Source organism: Gadus morhua, chromosome 6 (genome assembly GCF_902167405.1).
Source record: "Gadus morhua chromosome 6, gadMor3.0, whole genome shotgun sequence".
NCBI classification, from domain to species: Eukaryota; Metazoa; Chordata; class Actinopteri; order Gadiformes; family Gadidae; genus Gadus; species Gadus morhua.
The window spans coordinates 13635427-13655211 of record NC_044053.1 but is presented as its reverse complement, the minus strand read 5'-3'; the positions used below and the strand labels follow the sequence as shown (position 1 = coordinate 13655211).

The following is a 19785-nucleotide window of genomic DNA, read 5'->3' as shown; positions in this document are numbered from 1 at the left end:
CACACACACACACACACACACACACACACACACACGCACACACACACACACACACAACCTTTGGCCCTTGGATGAGCGAGTGGGAGGAGGAACAACAAGAATCTTCCCTTTTCAACACAGTTCATTTCAGATAAGACACTGTCACTGTGTGTTCTTGAATAGGGAAGGCAGTATAAACATCAAGGAAATGTCGTACATGACACAAAATTAAAATGTTCAATGTGCAACAGTAAGACGTTCAAAATGATTAAATAATAGTTAAACAAAACAATATTGCCATAACAGTGGTCTGACGATACACAGTAGACAGTAACACCGGGACACTAATAACTGTTAGCAACAGGGCTAACTGTTAGTAGCACCAGGGCCAGCTGTCCTCTCCGTCTCATGAATGATTACTTGTTTACTATCTGTTCTCTTCTGTGTGCTTCTTATCATTCTGTGGCCCTTTGTGATCATACCCCCCCCCCCCCCCCCCCCCCCAGTGAAAGCCAGTCCAGAACAAGTAAAGGGTGGTGTTGTCAAAAGAAGGAAGTGAATAGGAGGGGGGGATTAGGTTGATTAAGTGCAATACCTCCTGTGCTACATCACAAACACGTGCAGTACGACTAATTCAATAGCTTCTAAAATGACGGCATCTACATCTGCCTCCGCTTTTCGTCCGTTCAGCGTACAATCCTTCAGTGCTTGGTTCGTGTATGTGTGTATGCCTCGTACTCCCATACCAAATTCGCAAAATTCGAATAAACTACAAAAAAATTGTCAATATATAAGCTGGAATCAAAAAAGAACAATAAATACAACCTAGGAGTTATGTAGGCAGGTCGGCAAGGTCAGCAGCAGTAATCATTAAGGATCGCTTCGCTTAGATGTCACAACATGTAATCAGAAGGGAAGGAAAGAAGAGAGAGAGCCAAATCCCTGACAGACAGATGCATGTTTCCTACCATAGGAGGAAATCAAATAAATACACTTAAAAACATACTATCATAGTCTTGGGGGAGGGGGGTGTAACATCTTGTCTAGTTTTCCGTTTGGCCTTTCCTTTTTATTTTCACTGGATTATCTTTGGTCCTACTTCCACCACCAGCGTTTCTCTGTGGTCGCTCTCTGATAGGGTTACTACACTTAGATGAGAGGCAGCTGGGGTTGCGAGGGGGTCATGTGTAAAGTAGAGGGCGGGGCTCGGAGGGGAGCTTTGGGAGACGGGGAGGAAGGGGGAGGGTTACTGTATTTGACAGTCGCTGGAGGAGGTTGCCTGGCAACACATGCAGGTGGGGTTGACGGACTTGGGCGGGATGAGGTCCAGGTCCTCGTCGTCCGGGATCTCGTCTAGACGGTAACCATCTTTGAGCAGCTGAATGTTCAGGTCCTGATTGATTTGCTGAAAGCAAAATGGGAGGGGGCGGGGCATGGGAGGCAGGTGTGTTACAAGGAAGGTCAGCCGCACTCACACACACACACACACACACACAAATTAGTTAATATTATGGTCAGCGCTAAGCTTCTGTAACACCAAATAGCCGAAGATAATAAACAAGCTATTGCGATAGATTCAGTTCCCCCCCCCCCAAACACACACACACACATTACATTGGGATTCATGATTTCTACCTGCTACTCTGTTCATCAGGTAAGACCAGTTGTGAGTTCAAGGGAATCAGGTAAGGCTGGTGTCATGTGACCGCAGCTGGCTAGAGGCTGATTCACCTGTTCATGCTTTGATTTTCACTGAGTACAAAGACAGTGCCATCTTTGGTTGAGAACTGATCACTGCAGTGGTGTTCTGTGATCAAACGTTTGGTATTCAAGCCCTGAGATTCACTCACCCAGATCCATATCTATCTTGTAAAAACAACAACAATGGATACTGGAGCACCATCTGTGCTTAGGTATGAGTGTGGAATCACAATAATTACACAAAAACCTAACTTGTTTCACCTCTGTCATAGGCCTTTCACACATGCACAGAAAGTCGCACATTCTCCAGATAATCACTGGTGGGGCTGAAGGTGTGAACTGAAACGTCTGATTCTGCCCCTCAAGACATGAAACTACCAGGCCCCTCGTGTAAGGCCCCGTCCACACGAAGCCGATTTCATGGCGAAACCGCAAAGGTCTTGTACGGTTCGGCCTTCCGTCCACACGAAGCCGGCGAATCCGCTGACCGAAACCGCAAACTTCTGAAACCACCCTCGGAGGTGGTTTCAAATCTACCCGGTTTCGTTTTGGATTCGTGTGGACGCCTGAAACCGACTGAAACCGCAAACCATGACGTCATCGCCCCCCCCCCCCCTTCGATCCTCTAGCCAATGACTGTTAAGCCCGCAGAGTCTCACCCTTTATGCGCATGCTCGCCTCTTTTCTTATTTATTTTCCTTCTGGATTTCTGTAGCAGAAGCAGCGCCCCTTATGGGCCTGGCTTGTGTACTACAGCGTTTCTACAGGTCTACCCGGTTTCGCTTGGCTTCGTCTTTACGGAGATACTTCGAAACCGGATAGATCGAAACCGTAACGGTTTCGCCCGTTTCGGCTTCGTGTGGACGGGGCCTTAATTAACTCACAACGAGCGTGCGAGCGTGTTGTTGACGCGTTGCTGGCTTGTTGTGGAGGTGATTTCTGGTGTGTTGCTGACGTTGCTGAAGAGTCACGTGTTGAAGCCTCACCCGCCCACTTCGATGTGTTGTGAACAAAATACTGCGACTCCCACTGCAGACGTTTTGCGTCCGGCCTCCTACTCTCTCTGCCCCGGCATCACCCCTCCCCTGAATTATCTGGCGTATCTCCAGTATGTTTGAACATGTCTGAGGCGGTTCGTCTCCTGTTGTGTGTAACATGTGTGAAAGGGAAACTCCGGATCATTTCCGGACCCGATTCTCCAGAGTTTATCCGGAGTTCATGTGTGAAAGGCCTGTCAGTGATCCACGGTGTTGATAGACATTTAGAGTTTAAGTTAGGGATGGGCGTGAGGAATCGATTACTCGAGTACTCCTCGTTACAAATGAACTCGGTTGGTGGACAGGCAAACTCGAGTTTGCATATACACACACAAACAAAGTTTTCTGAAGCAAATGTATCAATTTTCGGTCGGCGCCACTAACGCATGCAGTGGGCACAAAGCAAATGAAATGTATCCATTTCTGTGTGGCGCGTTCCGTGCCGTGTGCAGGCACGCCAGAATTCAAAAAGTTAAGAGATGGCGGTTAAAGCAAAGCGCAGCGAAGAATTGAAATACTTTAAAGAAATAGGAGATCATAAGGTGAAATGTACAATATGCCAAGCGAAATCGAGCTACCAGAAAGTACTATGCGGCAACATATGCTCCTGAAACACAACGGTGAGTTCGGGAAAGCCGTCCCGCAGCAACCAAGTGTGTCGGCTATTTTCACCGCCGCAAGACGCAGCTGTAATCCCGGGCGTGTAGAGAACACTGAGTATTTCCATAGTCCATTTGCTGCTGTTTTATTTGCAGCTTTAAATTATTTGCAATGGTTAGGCTACTTGTTTCGTTTTTTTTTTTTTTAAACTGTTACAGGCCTTGGTTCGACGTGATTTAAATTGTGAGACGCCTATTTATTTTTGCAAGGAAAATGTCTTTTAAACGTTTGCAAAAATAAATAATGAATACTCTGATAACTGACTGTTTTGATGGAGAATAAGCATTACATGTTTGGTTGGTAATATTGCCGTTCATCATCAGGCCTATTCCTGCTGCAGATGCGTTGCATTCTAAAAATAGATTTGATTAAACGAGTACTCGATTGATCCTCGAGGAATTCCTTCTATCACTCGAGTTTGGAATTTACTACTCGTGCCCATCCCTAGTTTAAGTTACATGAAATATATAACTTTTAACCTGAACATTTACATGCATTATATAAACATAAAGTGTGAGTGTGAAGGACCTGATTGAGTGGGTGCCATCCCACCCGTCTCACCTCGGCTGAGGAGTACCCCGACGAAGAGTATCTCGACATGTCAAAGTCATCATCGCTGGAACACAAACACATAGACACGGGATATGAGCTCCTCATAGAAATGTACACCACACAGGTATAGGGTATAGACCGACAGAGTTGTATGTGTGTGTGTTTTTGAGAGAGCGTATGTGTGTGTATGTGAGAGAGTGTGGTTGTATACTGTGTGTGTGTGCGTGCGTGTGCGTGTGCGTGTGTGTGTGTGTGTGTGTGTGTGTGTGTTTTCACCTGTCTGTGTCTAGGGCCACCAGGGGCTTTTCATCTGGACTCTGATCTAAGGAAGAATACCCTTTGTTGGGAACTACCAATCTGGAAGAGAGGAAGAAAGAAAGGTACTTATAATAAGTAGGTTAGCATATAACATAGAGGGCCTCAAGCAGGAGCGAGCACACCTTATAGAATGGACATGAAGGAGACATTAAGGTTAGGTGTGTTCCGAACACAAAGACATGAATAGGACCCGCACCAGGGGAAATATGTAGCAGAAGAAATCAGATGTAGATCTGAGGTTAACCCCACAGAAGACTCTCAGAGTAAGACCTGGGGGCGGTTGTGCTCGGCTCGTACATACACCACCAGATGACACACACAGCGACCACAAAGTAACAAGCCTGCACTGAATCAAGCACTCGTTCTCGATCGCTGATTTACAAACAGATGTATTTCATTTCCATTTTTTTTTTTTTTAGCTCTAAGAGAATGACAAAGGCCCCGACCCTGCGACCTCATAGCTGCTACGGGCGTGGTCAGGAGGAATCGGATCGGCTCGGCTGGGGCTTTGTTAACGATGGATGGAGTAGGCAGATGTAGGCCTGGGACAATCCAGCCAATGAATATGACCAATAAGAACAAGAAATAAAGAATCATAATTATGTCGGCCGTTATTATCAACCGTTCCAGTAATGATGGTGAGTATCATTATGGGATGCCTGTATGGCTTGATTGTATTACGCCCCGTGCCCACTACCTCCGTCCGTTGACTGATCCCCATTGACTTTGAATGGGGACGGACGCGCAATGCATTGTGGATCCGTCCGTTCCGTTGGAGCCTTCGGCTCCGTCAAGAAGTTGAAAAATTTTCAACTTTTTCGGCAGCGACGGATCCGTCATCCAATCAGATCACGTATGCACATTTAAGCACTGTGACGCGACTCGGGCTCTGACGATACTGGAAAGCAGGAAATCGGGTAATCTTGCCTCGCAACAAGCAGGAAGAAGCGGGAAGAACCCGGCGAAGCAATTTGATTGGCTGATGGATGCCTCTGCAAAGACTACTCCCCCATCAGTCAGCCACGCCTTCCCACGTCCGTTGACTGACGGTGCAGTGGGCATGTAGCATTACAGTCCCACAAGGGGGCCGTTTCCTCAAAATAAACCTTCTTAATCGTTTGAAGACCATGTTTTCATTTTATTTTTATTATTAGTGTGTATTATTAATTATTAGTGTGTAATTATTTTAACATGTTTATAGCCTCACAATCGGCCATATGACCTTACAAATCATCTTTAGTAGGCCTGGGCAGTACAGTAGGCGCTTAATCTCATTAGCACTTAATTAAGTTCTCATTTATTTTTTTCAAAGATTAAACATTTGGGGATAAATAGACAAATCCCAACAGAATTGACTGTTTAATTTCTCAATGGCTTGTTTGGTTTATAAACAAGTCATTGATAAACTGCTGTTTTAAAGGACATCCTCATCAGTCTAGTACGGATATCGGTGTGTGATACACAATATGTGGACGTCTTGTTAGGATTACAAGCGCCTCGTGTCTCTGGCAAACACCCCCTTCTGGCACAGCTGAAGGGCTGCTCTAAGCAGAAGGAGCTGATTAGGGCCCTTCTTGAAAACAGCACCTTCTGCAGACGCTGACGTAGCGGCACTCAGGAATCCACAAGGACTGCCCGTCTCAAGGACTCAAACGCTGCTGAAAGCCCCCTCATCAGAAATGGTTAAAGACCGAAGTAAAGGACATGTGTTCTGTTCCTGATCCATCCATATTGCTCACCCCAGCTGACCTTTGGACGTGTTTCAGAGTCCCAAGGCCTTGTTCACTTGTCGTTTGAATGCAGTTTTTATCAGTCGCTCACGCCACGACACATTCACTGTATAGGTGTGTGGACGGCCATCTGGGCACCGTGTGGGTCGAGTACTGGCTATGCCATTAAAACCACAGCCCATGCCGTAGCCTGCTGGGATTCTTCCAGTACATGCTCAAAAGTGTGCTTTCGCATGCAAAGGTCCAGCAGCCAGGTCCAAACGTTAATGGCGATTTGTTCCCGCCAGGGCTGGCTGCGTTCTCAAACCCCCTTCTCCAAAGGAACCAGGATTGCATCGGATCTGGCACAGCCAATCACAAAAGTGACGAGTATAATTGAAGCCAGACTACTGACTGAGGTTTTTGTTCTGTGTATAACCGGTTGGTTCAGGCCTGGTGGAATGTTGGAATGCTCGAATTTGCGTTGACTGAATGCTGTACTGATGTACACATACATTTGCACATACTACGTAACATCCTATAATAACGGTTTCCCTTTTCAACTTTCAGTCCCTTTGAAGCTGCTGTTTACTGCTGCTTGCGCCTGATGTTGAAGTTACAGGGAGCCATGAAACTAAGACGTTCTCGACACAGAGCGCCACCACACATAGTAGAAAGGACCACGCATGGGAAGATCGGATCGGGGTCATCTTTGTTTGGTTTGTTACAATGGAGTGTCAAGGATTCGCACAGTGCTAGAAGATCTGGCACTGCGCTGTCAGGTGGTGTCATGCGACGGCCATAGTGGAGAAAGATTTGGAATTGATAGAGCATGTGTCTGGTGAGACGTGTGCTTTTCTAATGGGAGGGGGGGCTTCCAGTCCTAGTAGAGCAGCTCCACAAGGAGACGTGAAATGATGGAGGAAAGACTGATTTCCTCTGAAGGTAACACAGATTAAACTGAGTGACCTTTGTGTCCAAACTAAAGCAGCACATCATGAGCCCAGACTAGCAGGTCTCCTACCGTGTCCTGGCCATAACATTGTTCTTCTTGGGCTGTTGGTTCACTGGACTGCCCACCGCGTTACTGTTCTTGATGGAGCCCTTTCTGGACAGCTCCCTCTGTTTATCTAGGGAGACACCGGAGCACAATGTGAGAACGTCGGTCTGAGCGTCAGAGCAAACAAAAGGACATGCCAAATATTGTCGTGGCAGGCTACACCAAAACTTCACAAATCACCACAAAAAACAGATTTCCTCTGATCCGAACAGAGCAGTGTACTTTCCGTTGGGTTGTCAGACGGCAGAAACAAGACGCTGCTTTCTCAGATCGTGAGTCAGATCATGAGTCAGCCTCGGATCGAGTGAGTCACCGGTGCACTCCCAGAGTCGTCAGGAGAGGACAGGCAATGAAAACGTGCACTCGACGAAAACATGAGGGGACTCGTCTTCAAAGGGTGTGACAGCTGCTAAATGTTATAATTTATTATTTTGAACCAACCCCTTTAAAAATGAGAATGCCTTGATCATGTATCTGACATTCGTAGTGGATCAATGGATCAATCGTGTTTCACCAAAGACCGTTTTCCATGTCAAACGACACGTTGCTGTTTCAAAAGTGAGTCTGCTCCACTGTGGGGGAATCCTCTTGAAAGTCGCTTGAAGATAAGTTGTGAGGTGGGACGCGTAGTTACGAAGGGCATATGAAACCTGCATTCTGTACAAAAAGTATTCTAGTGGTTCAATTTAGTATTATTAATTTACCAAATTTGCAAAAAAGACATCTCAATGTTACTCAAATTAATTTGTAAAACAAAATCATTCCGGATTTTTCCAAGACCCAATTTTAAAACGCTGATGTCAAAATACGACTGAGATGTTAAACAAAGCAGTTGTTGAACAGGTTATAAGTGTTTACAGGTTACAGGATATAACCTGTTACCTATATAAGTGGTGGTACAGGTTATAAGTGTTTACAGGTTACAGGATATAACCTGTTACCTACATAAGTGGTGGTACAGGTTATAAGTGTTTACAGGTTACAGGATATAACCTGTTACCTAATGGTGGTACAGGTTATAAGTGTTTACAGGTTACAGGATATAACCTGTTACCTATATAAGTGGTGGTACAGGTTATAAGTGTTTACAGGTTACAGGATATAACCTGTTACCTATATAAGTGGTGGTACAGGTTATAAGTGTTTACAGGTTACAGGATATAACCTGTTACCTAATGGTGGTACAGGTTATAAGTGTTTACAGGTTACAGGATATAACCTGTTACCTAATGGTGGTACAGGTTATAAGTGTTAACAGGTTAGAGGTTATAACCTGTTACCTAATGGTGGTACAGGTTATAAGTGTTTACAGGTTACAGGATATAACCTGTTACCTAGTGGTGGTACAGGTTATAAGTGTTAACAGGTTACAGGATATAACCTGTTACCTAGTGGTGGTACAGGTTATAAGTGTTAACAGGTTAAAGGTTATAACCTGTTACCTGTTTAAGTGGAGGTACAGGTTATGAGTGTTAAAATGTTAGAGTTTATAATCTGTTAACAGGTTAGAGGTTATAACCTGTTACCTGTTTAAGTGGAGGAACAGGTTATGAGTGTTAACATTGTAGAGTTTATAATCTGTTAACAGGTTAGAGGTTATAACCTGTTACCTGTTACCAATGCTTACTGTTTAAAAATATTTTGAATTAAACGCAAACCCAAGTAAATCATTTGCTCTTCTTTCTCTGTTTTGAGATTCACACAGACTTAGCAGTCTTGTTTAAACGTTACAAATTGAGTTAATAAACTGAACTTGGAAATTGTTTTAAGTTGTTGCAGATGTTATCTCAGCTAATTGTATTAATTTATTTAGAATAAAGGTGATTGTATGCAGAATGCTGGTGCCAGAAACTCATACAGTGGTTTTGTACAGATGAATAAATAAATAGTAGCAGGTTCTCAATAGTATTTAAATTCAGGGAGGGCGAAAAATAATGTTTTGTCTCCTAGGGGGGTAATGACAGAAAAATAATTGAGAACCACTGGGTTAGAGGTTACATGTATAAGTGGTGGTACAGGTTATAAGTGTTAACAGGTTAGAGGTTATATTACCTGTTACCTGTATAAGAGGGGGTACAGGTTATAAGTGTTAACAGGTTAGAGGTTATAACCTGTTACCTGTATAAGAGGGGGTACAGGTTATACAGAGCAGATTGGACGGTGTTGACCTCACCTATCTTCATCTGTAGGGGGGAGGGTTTGTAGGTGAGGCTGGCGGGCTCGACCTCGCGGGGGTCCGAGTCGGCCTCGGAGGAGGCTGTGGACGAGGCCGGGTCCTGGTGTCAAAGGTCACACGTCTCAGTGACTGACGCATTAGCTAAACATCCCTGCTGTACTTTGCAGAGGAGCTAAGAACCCATGACCTGCACTTGTTTAACAAAATGATTCTAACTGATAACACGACGACCCTCGAGTGATGCCGTCCTCGGCTAAAGGAGACCTTCATATAGACAAGGGGCCTTGGGGTTCGAACCAAGAAACTTTCAGCTGGGGGAGTCGCCTTCAGACTATATGTTCCTATTTAGGCCTACATGAATTATTGTTGTGTATCGGAAGATACCGGTAGTCTGATTGGTGATTGTAGAACAATAGAACAAATACAACTCATTAGAAACCATTACACTACACAACTCGTACAAGAACAAATAGATCTATAACAGTTGCAACATCTCTTGTTCAACATGAATATTGTCTGCTCTCTCATGAAATAATCAATGCCCAGACAATTCGATTCCTAAAATGATGGAAGAATGTGAACGAACTCTGCCTGGCCGTGCTCATGAGCCGACCGGTAAAGGCTCTCTGGGGGCATTTGGGGCCACCGATCAAGTGCAATTGATTGATCCTAGTGGCGCCAAGCTTCCACGGGGACCAGGTACTGCAGAACGGAGCACGGACACATTCGCGGTACGAATCCCAGATAGGCTTCTCAGAATAAAAACAGTGACGATAGTCTAGAAAGGAGCAGACATTAAATCCAATACAATATCTATGAACTGCTGAGATTGGGTACGAAGCAAAGGATAAGTGAATGATGCTTTGGATGGGGCTAAAACCCATGGCGGTCTCCCCAGACATGGATGCTGCTACGCAGCACACCCCACGCAGCTGCTGAGCAACCCATCTCTAAATGTAAACACGTCGCTTTCCCCATTAACAATGGATTACATGTTCTTAAATCGGAAAGGAAAACAGACTTTCACAAATAAACATGATCAAACATTGGAGGTGATGGAGGATGAACGTAATGTATACAACCATAACATGGGCCTCGTTCAAACTCACTAAACCATTGCGGGAATGTGAGACGATCAATATATGGGCCCATAAATGTAGCATTTTTTAGGGGGGGTAATTTTTTTACATTAAATCAAGGCATGGCAAAATATATCTGACTCACAAGAGGCTGCATCTCAGACTGCATCTCCGCCTCTTGCACGGCGCTCGGGACTTGAAATCTATCTATCTCTTCCATCATCCTGGCGACGCGGAATGTTGAATCTCCTCCTGCAGCCTGGTTATCTCGTACCTGCGTGAAAATGAATATAGATATACGGTTTAGATTTTGTATCGTTTATCTCAGCTTTGTAACGGTCTCCTTTGAGAATCCGGTGTTTTGAGCCTCATCCCAGCAGGCGGTGTAACGTTTCTGATCAGTGGATGACATCCACCCACTTCCGGGTGTGGAGCAGTCTAGCCAGATGGAGTTGGAAGTGAACACAGTAATGTGGGTCCACAGTGGTCCAATCATGTTCGATGCAAGAAGAAAAACAAGGACTTCATTGTCAGAGTAAATGTTGATTTGTGAAACACAATTGGAAAAATGAACACAACAGTAATTGGAACACAATTGTCTGGATGTAATTGCTAGAATACTATATTATTTGGGTAAATTCGTGTTTCAATTATTTTAAACCGGTAGTCCGGATTTACCGTGGTCGAGCATCAATGTTTCATGATTTTAAAAAAATCACTACATTTTGTCAACATGTCGCCCTTACAAACACGTACCAGCAGAGGGCAGGAACGGCACGTTTCAAAAGCCGACCACCCAAAACCAGCAGCTACAAGTTTACCCAGTAGTACCCGTAAACTCTGCCAACAGATGGCAATATAACACCAACAAATAAGAAATAGGCCCACGGACAGGATTTGAATGATGAAGGGTGCAGTTAAATCTGAATCGAAAAAGATGGTCTATTTGGGTCATAGCTAAGACATCTGTATGCAGTTTTGTAGGGTGTTTGATCGGCTATTTGGCATAGACTGCAGCATTTGGACAGGGTAGAGTTTGTTGAACATAAATTACCTGTAGCTAAAAAGTGGGAAACTTAATTGGAACATATGTTTGTAAATGTATTGTCATAAATGTATCGAAAGGTTGTATGTCTTAGGCCTAATCTTACTGGTAGGGCCACATTGAATTGGAGTAATTAGCATTTAGATTGAAGGAAAGCAACTTTAAGTTTCTCATTTTCTCTCTCACACGCACAATCATGTGTTTCATTGTTCCTCAAAGTGTTTTCATTCATATAATTGATTTTCTTTAGCGTTGACGATATTTCAGTTTTCTTTGTTTCATAATTAAACCTTGCAGACAGAGGAAAGAGTTATACAGACTAAATGACTGCGACTTAAAACAATTGGATATCAATGTTTTTTGTGTGTGTGTGTCTGCTTGAATGTGTGTGTGTGTGTGTGTGTGTGTGTGTGTGTGTGTGTGTGTGTGTGTGTGTGTGTGTGTGTGTGTGTGTGTGTGTGTGTGTGTGTGTGTGTGCGTGCTTGTTGTTGTGGAAATTCTTTGAACTGTATTGACAACGCACCTCAGAGTAAACCTAAATCATTTATTGAAATAAAGGGTAAAAATAGTAAAAGATAAAAGTATTCTCTGCTCAGAGAGGCCACACAACACGAAAATAAGAAGCACTGAAGTGAGCCCCCAACAGTGGTGAGCCCCCAAAAGTGGCCCCAACAGTGACGTCTTTGAGGGCCCAGCTGCAAAAGGTGAGGAAATAGTTTATGGTTTTGATGTCTCCGGATATAGCTTGTGGTTTCGATGTGTCTCAGTCAATGAAGCGGGCTCAAAGTCTTAGTTCCCCTCAAGGGCGATAAGCGCAGTAAAAACAGTGAAATAGTTACGGTAGAAAATAACTAAGGGGTCTCAGTGTCTTTCGAACAACATGTCTTATGGAAATGTCCATTACAGTGTGTGTTTGTGTGTGTGTGTGTGTGTGTGTGTGTGTGTGTGTGCGTGCGTGCGTGCGTGCGTGTGTGCGTGTGTGTGTGTGTGCATGCAAGCATTTTAATGAATCTTTGGCGTCTTGACTTTGAAAACGGGATTAGAGTTCTGCCTGATGAGTCATATCAATTCAAATGGTGTGACTGCGCTGGATTAATAACACACACACAGACATGCACGGACACACACACACACACACACACACACACACACACACAGACGTACACACACACACACACACACACACACACACACACACACACACACACACACACACACACACACACACACACACACACACACATCTATACAACAGACACTGGGGTCCTGAAAAGCACCAGTTGCCTGTTCATCCTTAAAGTCCACTCTGGAATTTCCTAATAACTGGAATTATTCGGCATTCAAGGTTGTCCATCCTGCCAGCTAACACAGGCTCCATTTAAGGGTGAGTTGAAAGAAGGCAGGCACCCTCAGAAAATCCATCTATTCAGCACTGAGTACGGCAAAATATCAAACTATCTGTTGAGGTTGAAGAATCCAGGATGAACGTATTTCCCAATTAAACAGTTGAACCTCTTCTTCAAACTCATGTACTACATGTGTGTCTTACCTATAAAGCAGACACAAAACACTGCTACATAGGCAATGGTACAACACAAACATTTAATCCTAATATACACGCACACACCAGAAACATAGTCGCACACAAGTGTGCAGCGAGCATCTCCGACCTGTCCATCGGCAGTGGAAGGGCTCTAGTGAGCATATCTGACACAACCCCTACAGCTGAGGCAGATAGAGCTGCAGATTACTTCGGCCACTGGGCCTTTATTAGTAATCTCCCTGCTTGTAGTGTATTTGTTCATGTTATATAATGCAGATATCCAGTCACACTGCCTTCAGCAGAGGGAACGGCTTTCTGCTGGCTCGTCCTCTGGATCCCTAGTTGTGTTGATGGATGCATCTGTCATATTTTGGAGACTGGTGTAGGCTGGGCCAGTGAATTCTGTTCATGCCCTGATGGAAAGTTCTTTGCTCTGTGGGAAAACGTGTCAGTATTTGACAACCGGCTGACAGGTACGTCAATGCTGTAGGTAAAAGACGTAAAGAACTATGAAGGTTTTCATAGCTCAGGAGAGTTTAAAACATCAACCCGACTCCAACCGATGCTCTATACAGGGGATGCTTTTGAGGTGGTGCCGGCTGAGATCTGTGCATGTTTTTAAACACCATACCTCTCCTATTTGTTAATGTGCACCGCGATATTTCAATGTACGCTCGCATGGGAGCCTACTAATGTTTGTCCATTCTGTGTCTGGTATTTGCCTCCATTGTCTACCATGTTAATCATCTTATTAAGACATAAACAGACACACACACACACACACACACACACACACACACACACACACAGACACAGACACAGACACAGACCACACACGCACGCACGCACGCACGCACGCACGCACGCACGCACGCACGCACGCACGCACACACACACACACACACACACACACACACACACACACACACACACACACACACACACACACACACACACACACACACACACACACACACACACAGGTCATCCACAGGGTAAAATAGAAAGATAGGCATTCCAGGTATTAGCATTCCATAACTTTTTTATTTAAGAAAATAAATTATACATCCAAGAGACACCAACGCCTATGGTGACTCATTTAATGCAGCCCATATTAAATTCACATAAAAAGTTTGTTTTTGTCAATAAAAATGCAGACACAGAGCATAGCATCAGAATGTGAATGTACCTTTAGGATTTCAATTATAGGTCATATGGGGACCCCAAGTTAAAATGCTATCCAATAGGAAAATGAACCAATAGAAACTAAAAAAAATGGACAATAGTGAGGTACAGAAATGAAATTCGGATAATATACTCCCCAGACTGGAATAGTTTATCCTAATGCCGTCAGAATAATTAGGATTATGTTGGACATGTGAGTGACTGAAATTGAACTGCAAATTACATAATTAGCACTGTGGATATTTTAAGCTCTATATATATTGATGAAGAACAATTGGCTTTGTCCGAAGAATATAATAGTGCTGGACTACAGATTTCCAGCATTTGCTTGCCTTTATTTCCATCATCTTCCTCTCCAACCTGTCTGGCCTCTTTCATTCCCTTTCTTGGTTGGCATTTTCCTTTCCTCACTGCCTTTCTTTAGCTCTCCCCTCTGCTACACCTACCTGCTGATCATCTCTGTACCCCATAGCAATATCCATGCACCATCTGGAAGAGCTCCAAGACGCTGCAGTTCATTCGAGCCTCCCTTGTCCCCAGGTCTCCCTCCCTCACCCTGATCATTCTGTCTCCCACTCAACTCCTCTGGTTTAGAATTCACCTCCCTCCTTGCTCCTTGCTCTTTCTTTCGTACATGTTTTGCAGTTATGATAGAGAGAGAGAGAGAGAGAGAGAGAGAGAGAGAGAGAGAGAGAGAGAGAGAGAGAGAGAGAGAGAGAGAGAGACAGAGAGAGACAGAGAGAGACAGAGCGAGACCAAGATACCAATTGAAGGAGGGGAAAGAGGAGAAGATGAAGGAGAGGGAGAAGCTGTCCAGGTGCTGTGTGTCGAGGGAGAGGCAGATGGACGGTCCCAGAGCCGCAGTGTTGGTGAAGATAAGAGGATTGTTGGGCCTGTCTTATTTTTCTGTTCCTTTACATAATCCTTCAAAGGCATACCCGGCGCTCCGCTTGAATTGGTCTGAGCTCCGCTAACCGGCTTGGGGTAAAGGTGAGAGACACTGACGAAGGAGAAAAGGACTCTTGGATAAAGGAACACGACAAAAGACAGGTGTGTTTACCTCCTTCTGCTCATGAAGGTGAGAAAGGAAGGGAGAAGAATCGTTTCATATTTGGCCACAATGCATGACTCGAGGTCAGTGTCGAACTCTTCCAGAGCTCCCCAGACGCCCACCCAGACACCCTCCGTCAAGGTGAACAACATTAAGGAGTCTCAGGGTGCCACCAGCCTGTACTTCTCCTCCCTGGTCTCTGGTTCGAGAACCGTGAAGAGGGCCGGCGTCCCATTGGGGGGTTTGGAGGGCACCTGGCAGGCCTTGTAGAGGATGGCGAACAGAATGAGGATGAGGATGCCCACCGCAGAGTTACACACAATGGCGACGATGGCCCACACGGACAGGCCGGTCCTCAGATCGTCGGCCATAGTGGGGGGGCCTGGAGGAGGGGGCTGTGTTCAGGGTGTTCAGGTCTCAGACCCTGGAGCCTGATCTTGGGCGATCTTCCGGCATCTCAGCTCCATGTTGAGTGGTACAGCCGCGATCTAAAGAAGGGGAGGTGAAGGAGAGAATGCAACGACCTGAGTTAATATCCTGTGTGAGGCTCTCATAGTTCACATGTGTTCAAGCAGAACCCATGCATCTGTTTGTTTAGTGCAAACATACAGAGGTGCAAAGTTTGTGTGCATTGAAATAGGTGCTGTGGGGACACCGGTGTCCTGGGCCATTCAGATTACATGTGTTACCTGACCTGCCTTGGGAGGTCAACAGTTGCTAAGGTTTTTAAAGTGAGGAGTAAGATAGTGACCTATGCACTCATTTTGATATATCATTGCAATATTTCTTGAGAAAGAGTATTTTGTAAAGTGTGGGTTCATAGAGTGTATAATGGCTAGAATTGCTTACATGCATTTTGCTCCTTAGTTAGAGAAAGATTTATGCTAAATAAGTAAATATTTATGTTAATTTCCTCAGTCGATTAATAGTGTTTATTCTATGGAGACACTATAGTTCAGAAGATACGTTTCCATTATGCAAAATTAAAAAGTTGTAGTATTACATTAATATTATTACACCACTTTAGATAGAACAGAGTGGTCACTGAAGGTGGAGAGATTCTTAATGTCCAACTTTTGTTTAAAACATTGCTGTTGTTGTAAATTGGGTACATTTCTGGGTGTCTATTGTTGTGAGTAGAGTTGTCTGTGAAGATAAATGAAACCAATATATGTTTATGGTACTCCAATATAAATGAAAGGAAATAGTTTTATGGAAAGGTCAATGAACACTACACCACATGACTTGTAAGCGTGGTTTAGTTAAATACAATTAGAGCAAATCAGCCTTCCAAGAATACACCATTTAGTCATTTTATGGCTGTCAGGATATATTATTTTAATTCAAATGATATGTACAATTATTTTAGATAGAATGGGGGTTTAACTCTATTAGTAAGTTAATGGATGGACACGAGGTTTAGTTTTAAATAAGTAAATGAGACTGGCATGAGATCAAAAGTGATCTACCATGAGACAAGCGAATGTGTGTGTGCGTGTGTGTACGTGTGTGTACATGTGCACAAATTCCAAGAACTACAGCCAACTTCAAAGCAGAGATTAAACAGAGTTTGAAATCTCGATGGAATGAATGTGACACACTCACCAACAGCTATGTTGGGAGGTCGTTGGGAAGAATCTGATTAAGGCAACAACAGAATGTGTCTTTGTTGGTGATGAAGGGGCCAATGAATGTGAGGCCTATCTATGATACGCATGTTTGTTTGCTTGTTTGAACACACACTCTCATGGAGATAGATGCAAATATCCCATAGTGGTCAGACACATTGGCCTACACATGCGTGATAATGGTGCGCACGCAGCATCACCAAATGGAATAACTTCAAAACCGCATTTTGCATAATGATTTAGGGACTCAGTGTCAGGCGCCATCGAAATTGCTCGGATAATTTGAATTCATGAAAGAACAGTATATCACAATAATATATATTAATAAAACAGCCTAAGGGTTTGAATATTGAGTCCCGAATTACGTCATTAGTAATTAGCTTTTGTTTATTTTAGATCATATGACTTAACCATTCAGAGTCCTGCACACTAAGCTGCCGCCATTAACAATTGAGACACGGACATTTGACACACACCCCTCAGTTGAAGAGCCTACCTATGGTCGGCAGGTATCCCATATCCATCCATGCGTGTGCTCCCTCCAAGTCCTGCATGAGAGTGAAGGGTAAATAAAAATAAACGTTCCCACGCACAGTGTTGCATCCCCCCCCCCCCCCCCCCCCCCGCCCCCAACACACACACACACACACACACACACACACACACACACACACACACACACACACACACCCAGCGTGCAAGACCCGAGCCAGCCTCACTTTTATTAAGTAAGAACTTGTGTACAAGTGGGACTAGTTCCCACAACTCCAGAACCGACTCGAAATGAAATCAGCACGCATGCACCGTCAACCACTGCATCTCCAAAAGGTTATCGCGAACTGGTGTTAATAAACAGGAAGGGACAACAGTCTGGATGCTGCTGTCCGTGTTGCTCGGTATCGAGCTCCTGTTGCCCCCTCCCCTCCTTCGAGTCCCCGGTCCCTCCCTCCCCCTCGCGAGTCTTTCTCCCCCGTGTCTCACGCTCCGTAAACGACTTATAAAGAGGCGCGAAGAACATCCAATCATCGGCTTTCCCTCTTTCTCTCTCTCTCTCTCTCTCTCTCTCTCTCTCTCTCTCTCTCTCTCTCTCTCTCTCTCTCTCTCCCTCTCCCTCTCCCTCTCCCTCTCCCTCTCCCTCTCCCTCTCCCTCTCTCTCTCTCTCTCTCTCTCTCTCTCGGACATGATCAACAAGTCGGCACGGACAACTTTATTCATCTGTCGATAGTCTACCGTTGGACATGTGTTCGAATATCCGAGTTCAGCGACGAGAGTAAAGCAGTGTGTTTTACGCCCAGCAAAATCAAATGAGTCCTGACGCAACGTAGGCCTACGTGCAGTAACACCCGAGAGAGTTCGAGAGGAGAGTTGGAGAGCTTATCGCCTGAGATGATGTAATGAAGCAGTACAGACCAGCCTCGCTCTTTACTAATACCGCTGGAACTCAATGAGAATCAGAATCATTTTTATTACATCTTATTGTACAAGTACAAGAGAAGAGTAAGATTTTAGGCTTGGTTCCTCAACAGCTACAAAGCAGCAACAATAAAAGATAAAGTTAATAAAGATAAGTCAAAATATGTAAAATATAAGTAAAGATAATTGTCTAACTGTATTAGAGTAATGTAGTAGGGAAAGTAGGCTTGGGAAATTGCAGCATAAAGGCTGGATTCGGTTCGTTTTCTCCCCTAATTGGTATTCAGAAAAACAGTTCCCAAGGGTCATAACAGAGTCCTTTGTTGAGAGAGAGAGAGAGAGAGAGAGAGAGAGAGAGAGAGAGAGAGAGAGAGAGAGAGAGAGAGAGAGAGAGAGAGAGAGAGAGAGAGAGAGAGAGAGAGAGAGAGAGAGAGAGAGAGAGAGAGAGAGAGAGAGAGAGAGAGAGAGAGAGAGAGAGAGAGAGAGAGAGAGAGAGAGAGAGAGAGAAGGGATGGGAGGGAGGCAAGGTGGGCGTGGCTTATAGGGTCATGGCCCAGAGGGGCGTGGCCTGGCGTGACCCAGTGAGTTCAACCAGAAAACAAAGCGTTCTCCTCAGCCCTCTGTTCTCACTTCTGGTTCCACACAAAAGCTGCTCCGGCAGAGACCCGGGAGAGGAACACACCATGCATTATTCATTCATGGGATTAGAGTACCGGAAACACGCGCCCTCGTTGATATGATATAGAGTGTTGCTGTTCAGTTAGAGTCCAGAGAGAATCACCGGCTGTGCAGAAGAAGGGGAATGATAAGCAGACATCAGTGATCACTGGCTGATGTTCACTGAAGAGAAGCACCACCCAGAGGCATTTATCTGAGAACTTTAGTGAGTCTCTCTCTCTCTCTCTCTCTCTCTCTCTCTCTCTCTCTCTCTCTCTCTCTCTCTCTCTCTCTCTCTCTCTCTCTCTCTCTCTCTCTCTCTCTCTCTCTCTCTATCCCTCTCAACTATCTATGTCAACCTCACCATGAAAAAATTAAGTAACATGTTCCCATAAAGAAATCACTTTCAAATGTGTTAGTGCATAAGAGAGTACTCACTCTCCCTTCACCCCCCCCCCCCCCCCATCTCTTCTAACCAAACATAAAATACACACACACACACACACACACACACACACACACACACACACACACACACACACACACACACACACACACACACACACACACACACACACACAGGGAGGAGAGGGGAGACGGGGGAAATAAAGGCGGGATTTACAGATCATCCTTTTATCCGTCATTTCTCTTTCTTCGCTCTATTCCCTCAATCTTCCCAAAGGCTATTAAAGGCAAGGGTATATTCAGCAGATGATTGTGATGGCTTTCACATTAACCGGGGGGAGGGGAGCAGCGAGGTCAATGTCCTTCAGAAATATTAGATTCATGTTTCGAATAAAGCCTCTGTTTCATAGATGAAGAGTCTTCATTTCAAGGAATTCCTTTAGATGTTCATTTGGCCTTCACTCACACTCTTCTTAATTATTTTTTTTGTTTGGTTTTAATATTCCCGGTGAAAATTTACTCGGTAGCCTACCTACCCTCTCCATGCTGGTCGTTAAAGGGCTGTGTTTTAAATTAATACAACAAGT

At 44.5% G+C, this 19785-nt stretch overlaps 1 protein-coding gene and 1 long non-coding RNA gene across 4 annotated transcripts; both read right to left on the bottom strand.

Annotated features, from left to right (window-relative positions):
• Positions 1-471: 471 nt before the first annotated feature.
• On the bottom strand, positions 472-10824 carry fam219ab (family with sequence similarity 219 member Ab). 2 transcript variants are annotated; one of them, XM_030358620.1, is made up of 6 exons: positions 10417-10824; positions 9190-9292; positions 6981-7086; positions 4206-4286; positions 3906-3993; positions 472-1384 (listed from the first exon to the last, which is right to left on the bottom strand). In XM_030358620.1, the coding sequence occupies exons 1-6, from the start codon at positions 10492-10494 to the stop codon at positions 1226-1228; spliced, it is 615 nt and encodes a 204-aa protein (XP_030214480.1). In that variant the 5' UTR covers positions 10495-10824; the 3' UTR covers positions 472-1225. The 2 variants fall into 2 exon arrangements, with proteins under 2 accessions (XP_030214480.1, XP_030214481.1); XM_030358621.1 differs by having other exon boundaries at positions 3939-3993; positions 10417-10802.
• A 3059-nt stretch (positions 10825-13883) lies between these two features.
• LOC115545445 (uncharacterized) lies at positions 13884-17680 on the bottom strand. Of its 2 annotated transcripts, XR_003977093.1 has the most exons (3): positions 17443-17680; positions 17220-17271; positions 13884-15583 (listed from the first exon to the last, which is right to left on the bottom strand). It is a non-coding gene; the product is annotated as an uncharacterized LOC115545445 (long non-coding RNA). The 2 variants fall into 2 exon arrangements; XR_003977092.1 differs by lacking the exon at positions 17443-17680 and having other exon boundaries at positions 17220-17341.
• Between the last annotated feature and the right edge of the window lie 2105 nt (positions 17681-19785).

What these genes read in the sequence shown, in the direction of transcription:
- fam219ab (XM_030358620.1), bottom strand. Translation starts at nt 10,494, where the DNA reads ATGATGGAAGAGATAGATAGATTTCAAGTCCCGAGCGCCGTGCAAGAG. An exon ending in AATGTTATGGCCAGGACACG is followed by an intron (nt 4,287 to 6,980) that starts GTAGGAGACCTG and finishes CCTCTCTTCCAG; the next exon opens with ATTGGTAGTTCCCAACAAAG. An exon ending in GTGGCCCTAGACACAGACAG is followed by an intron (nt 3,994 to 4,205) that starts GTGAAAACACAC and finishes TTTGTGTTCCAG; the next exon opens with CGATGATGACTTTGACATGT.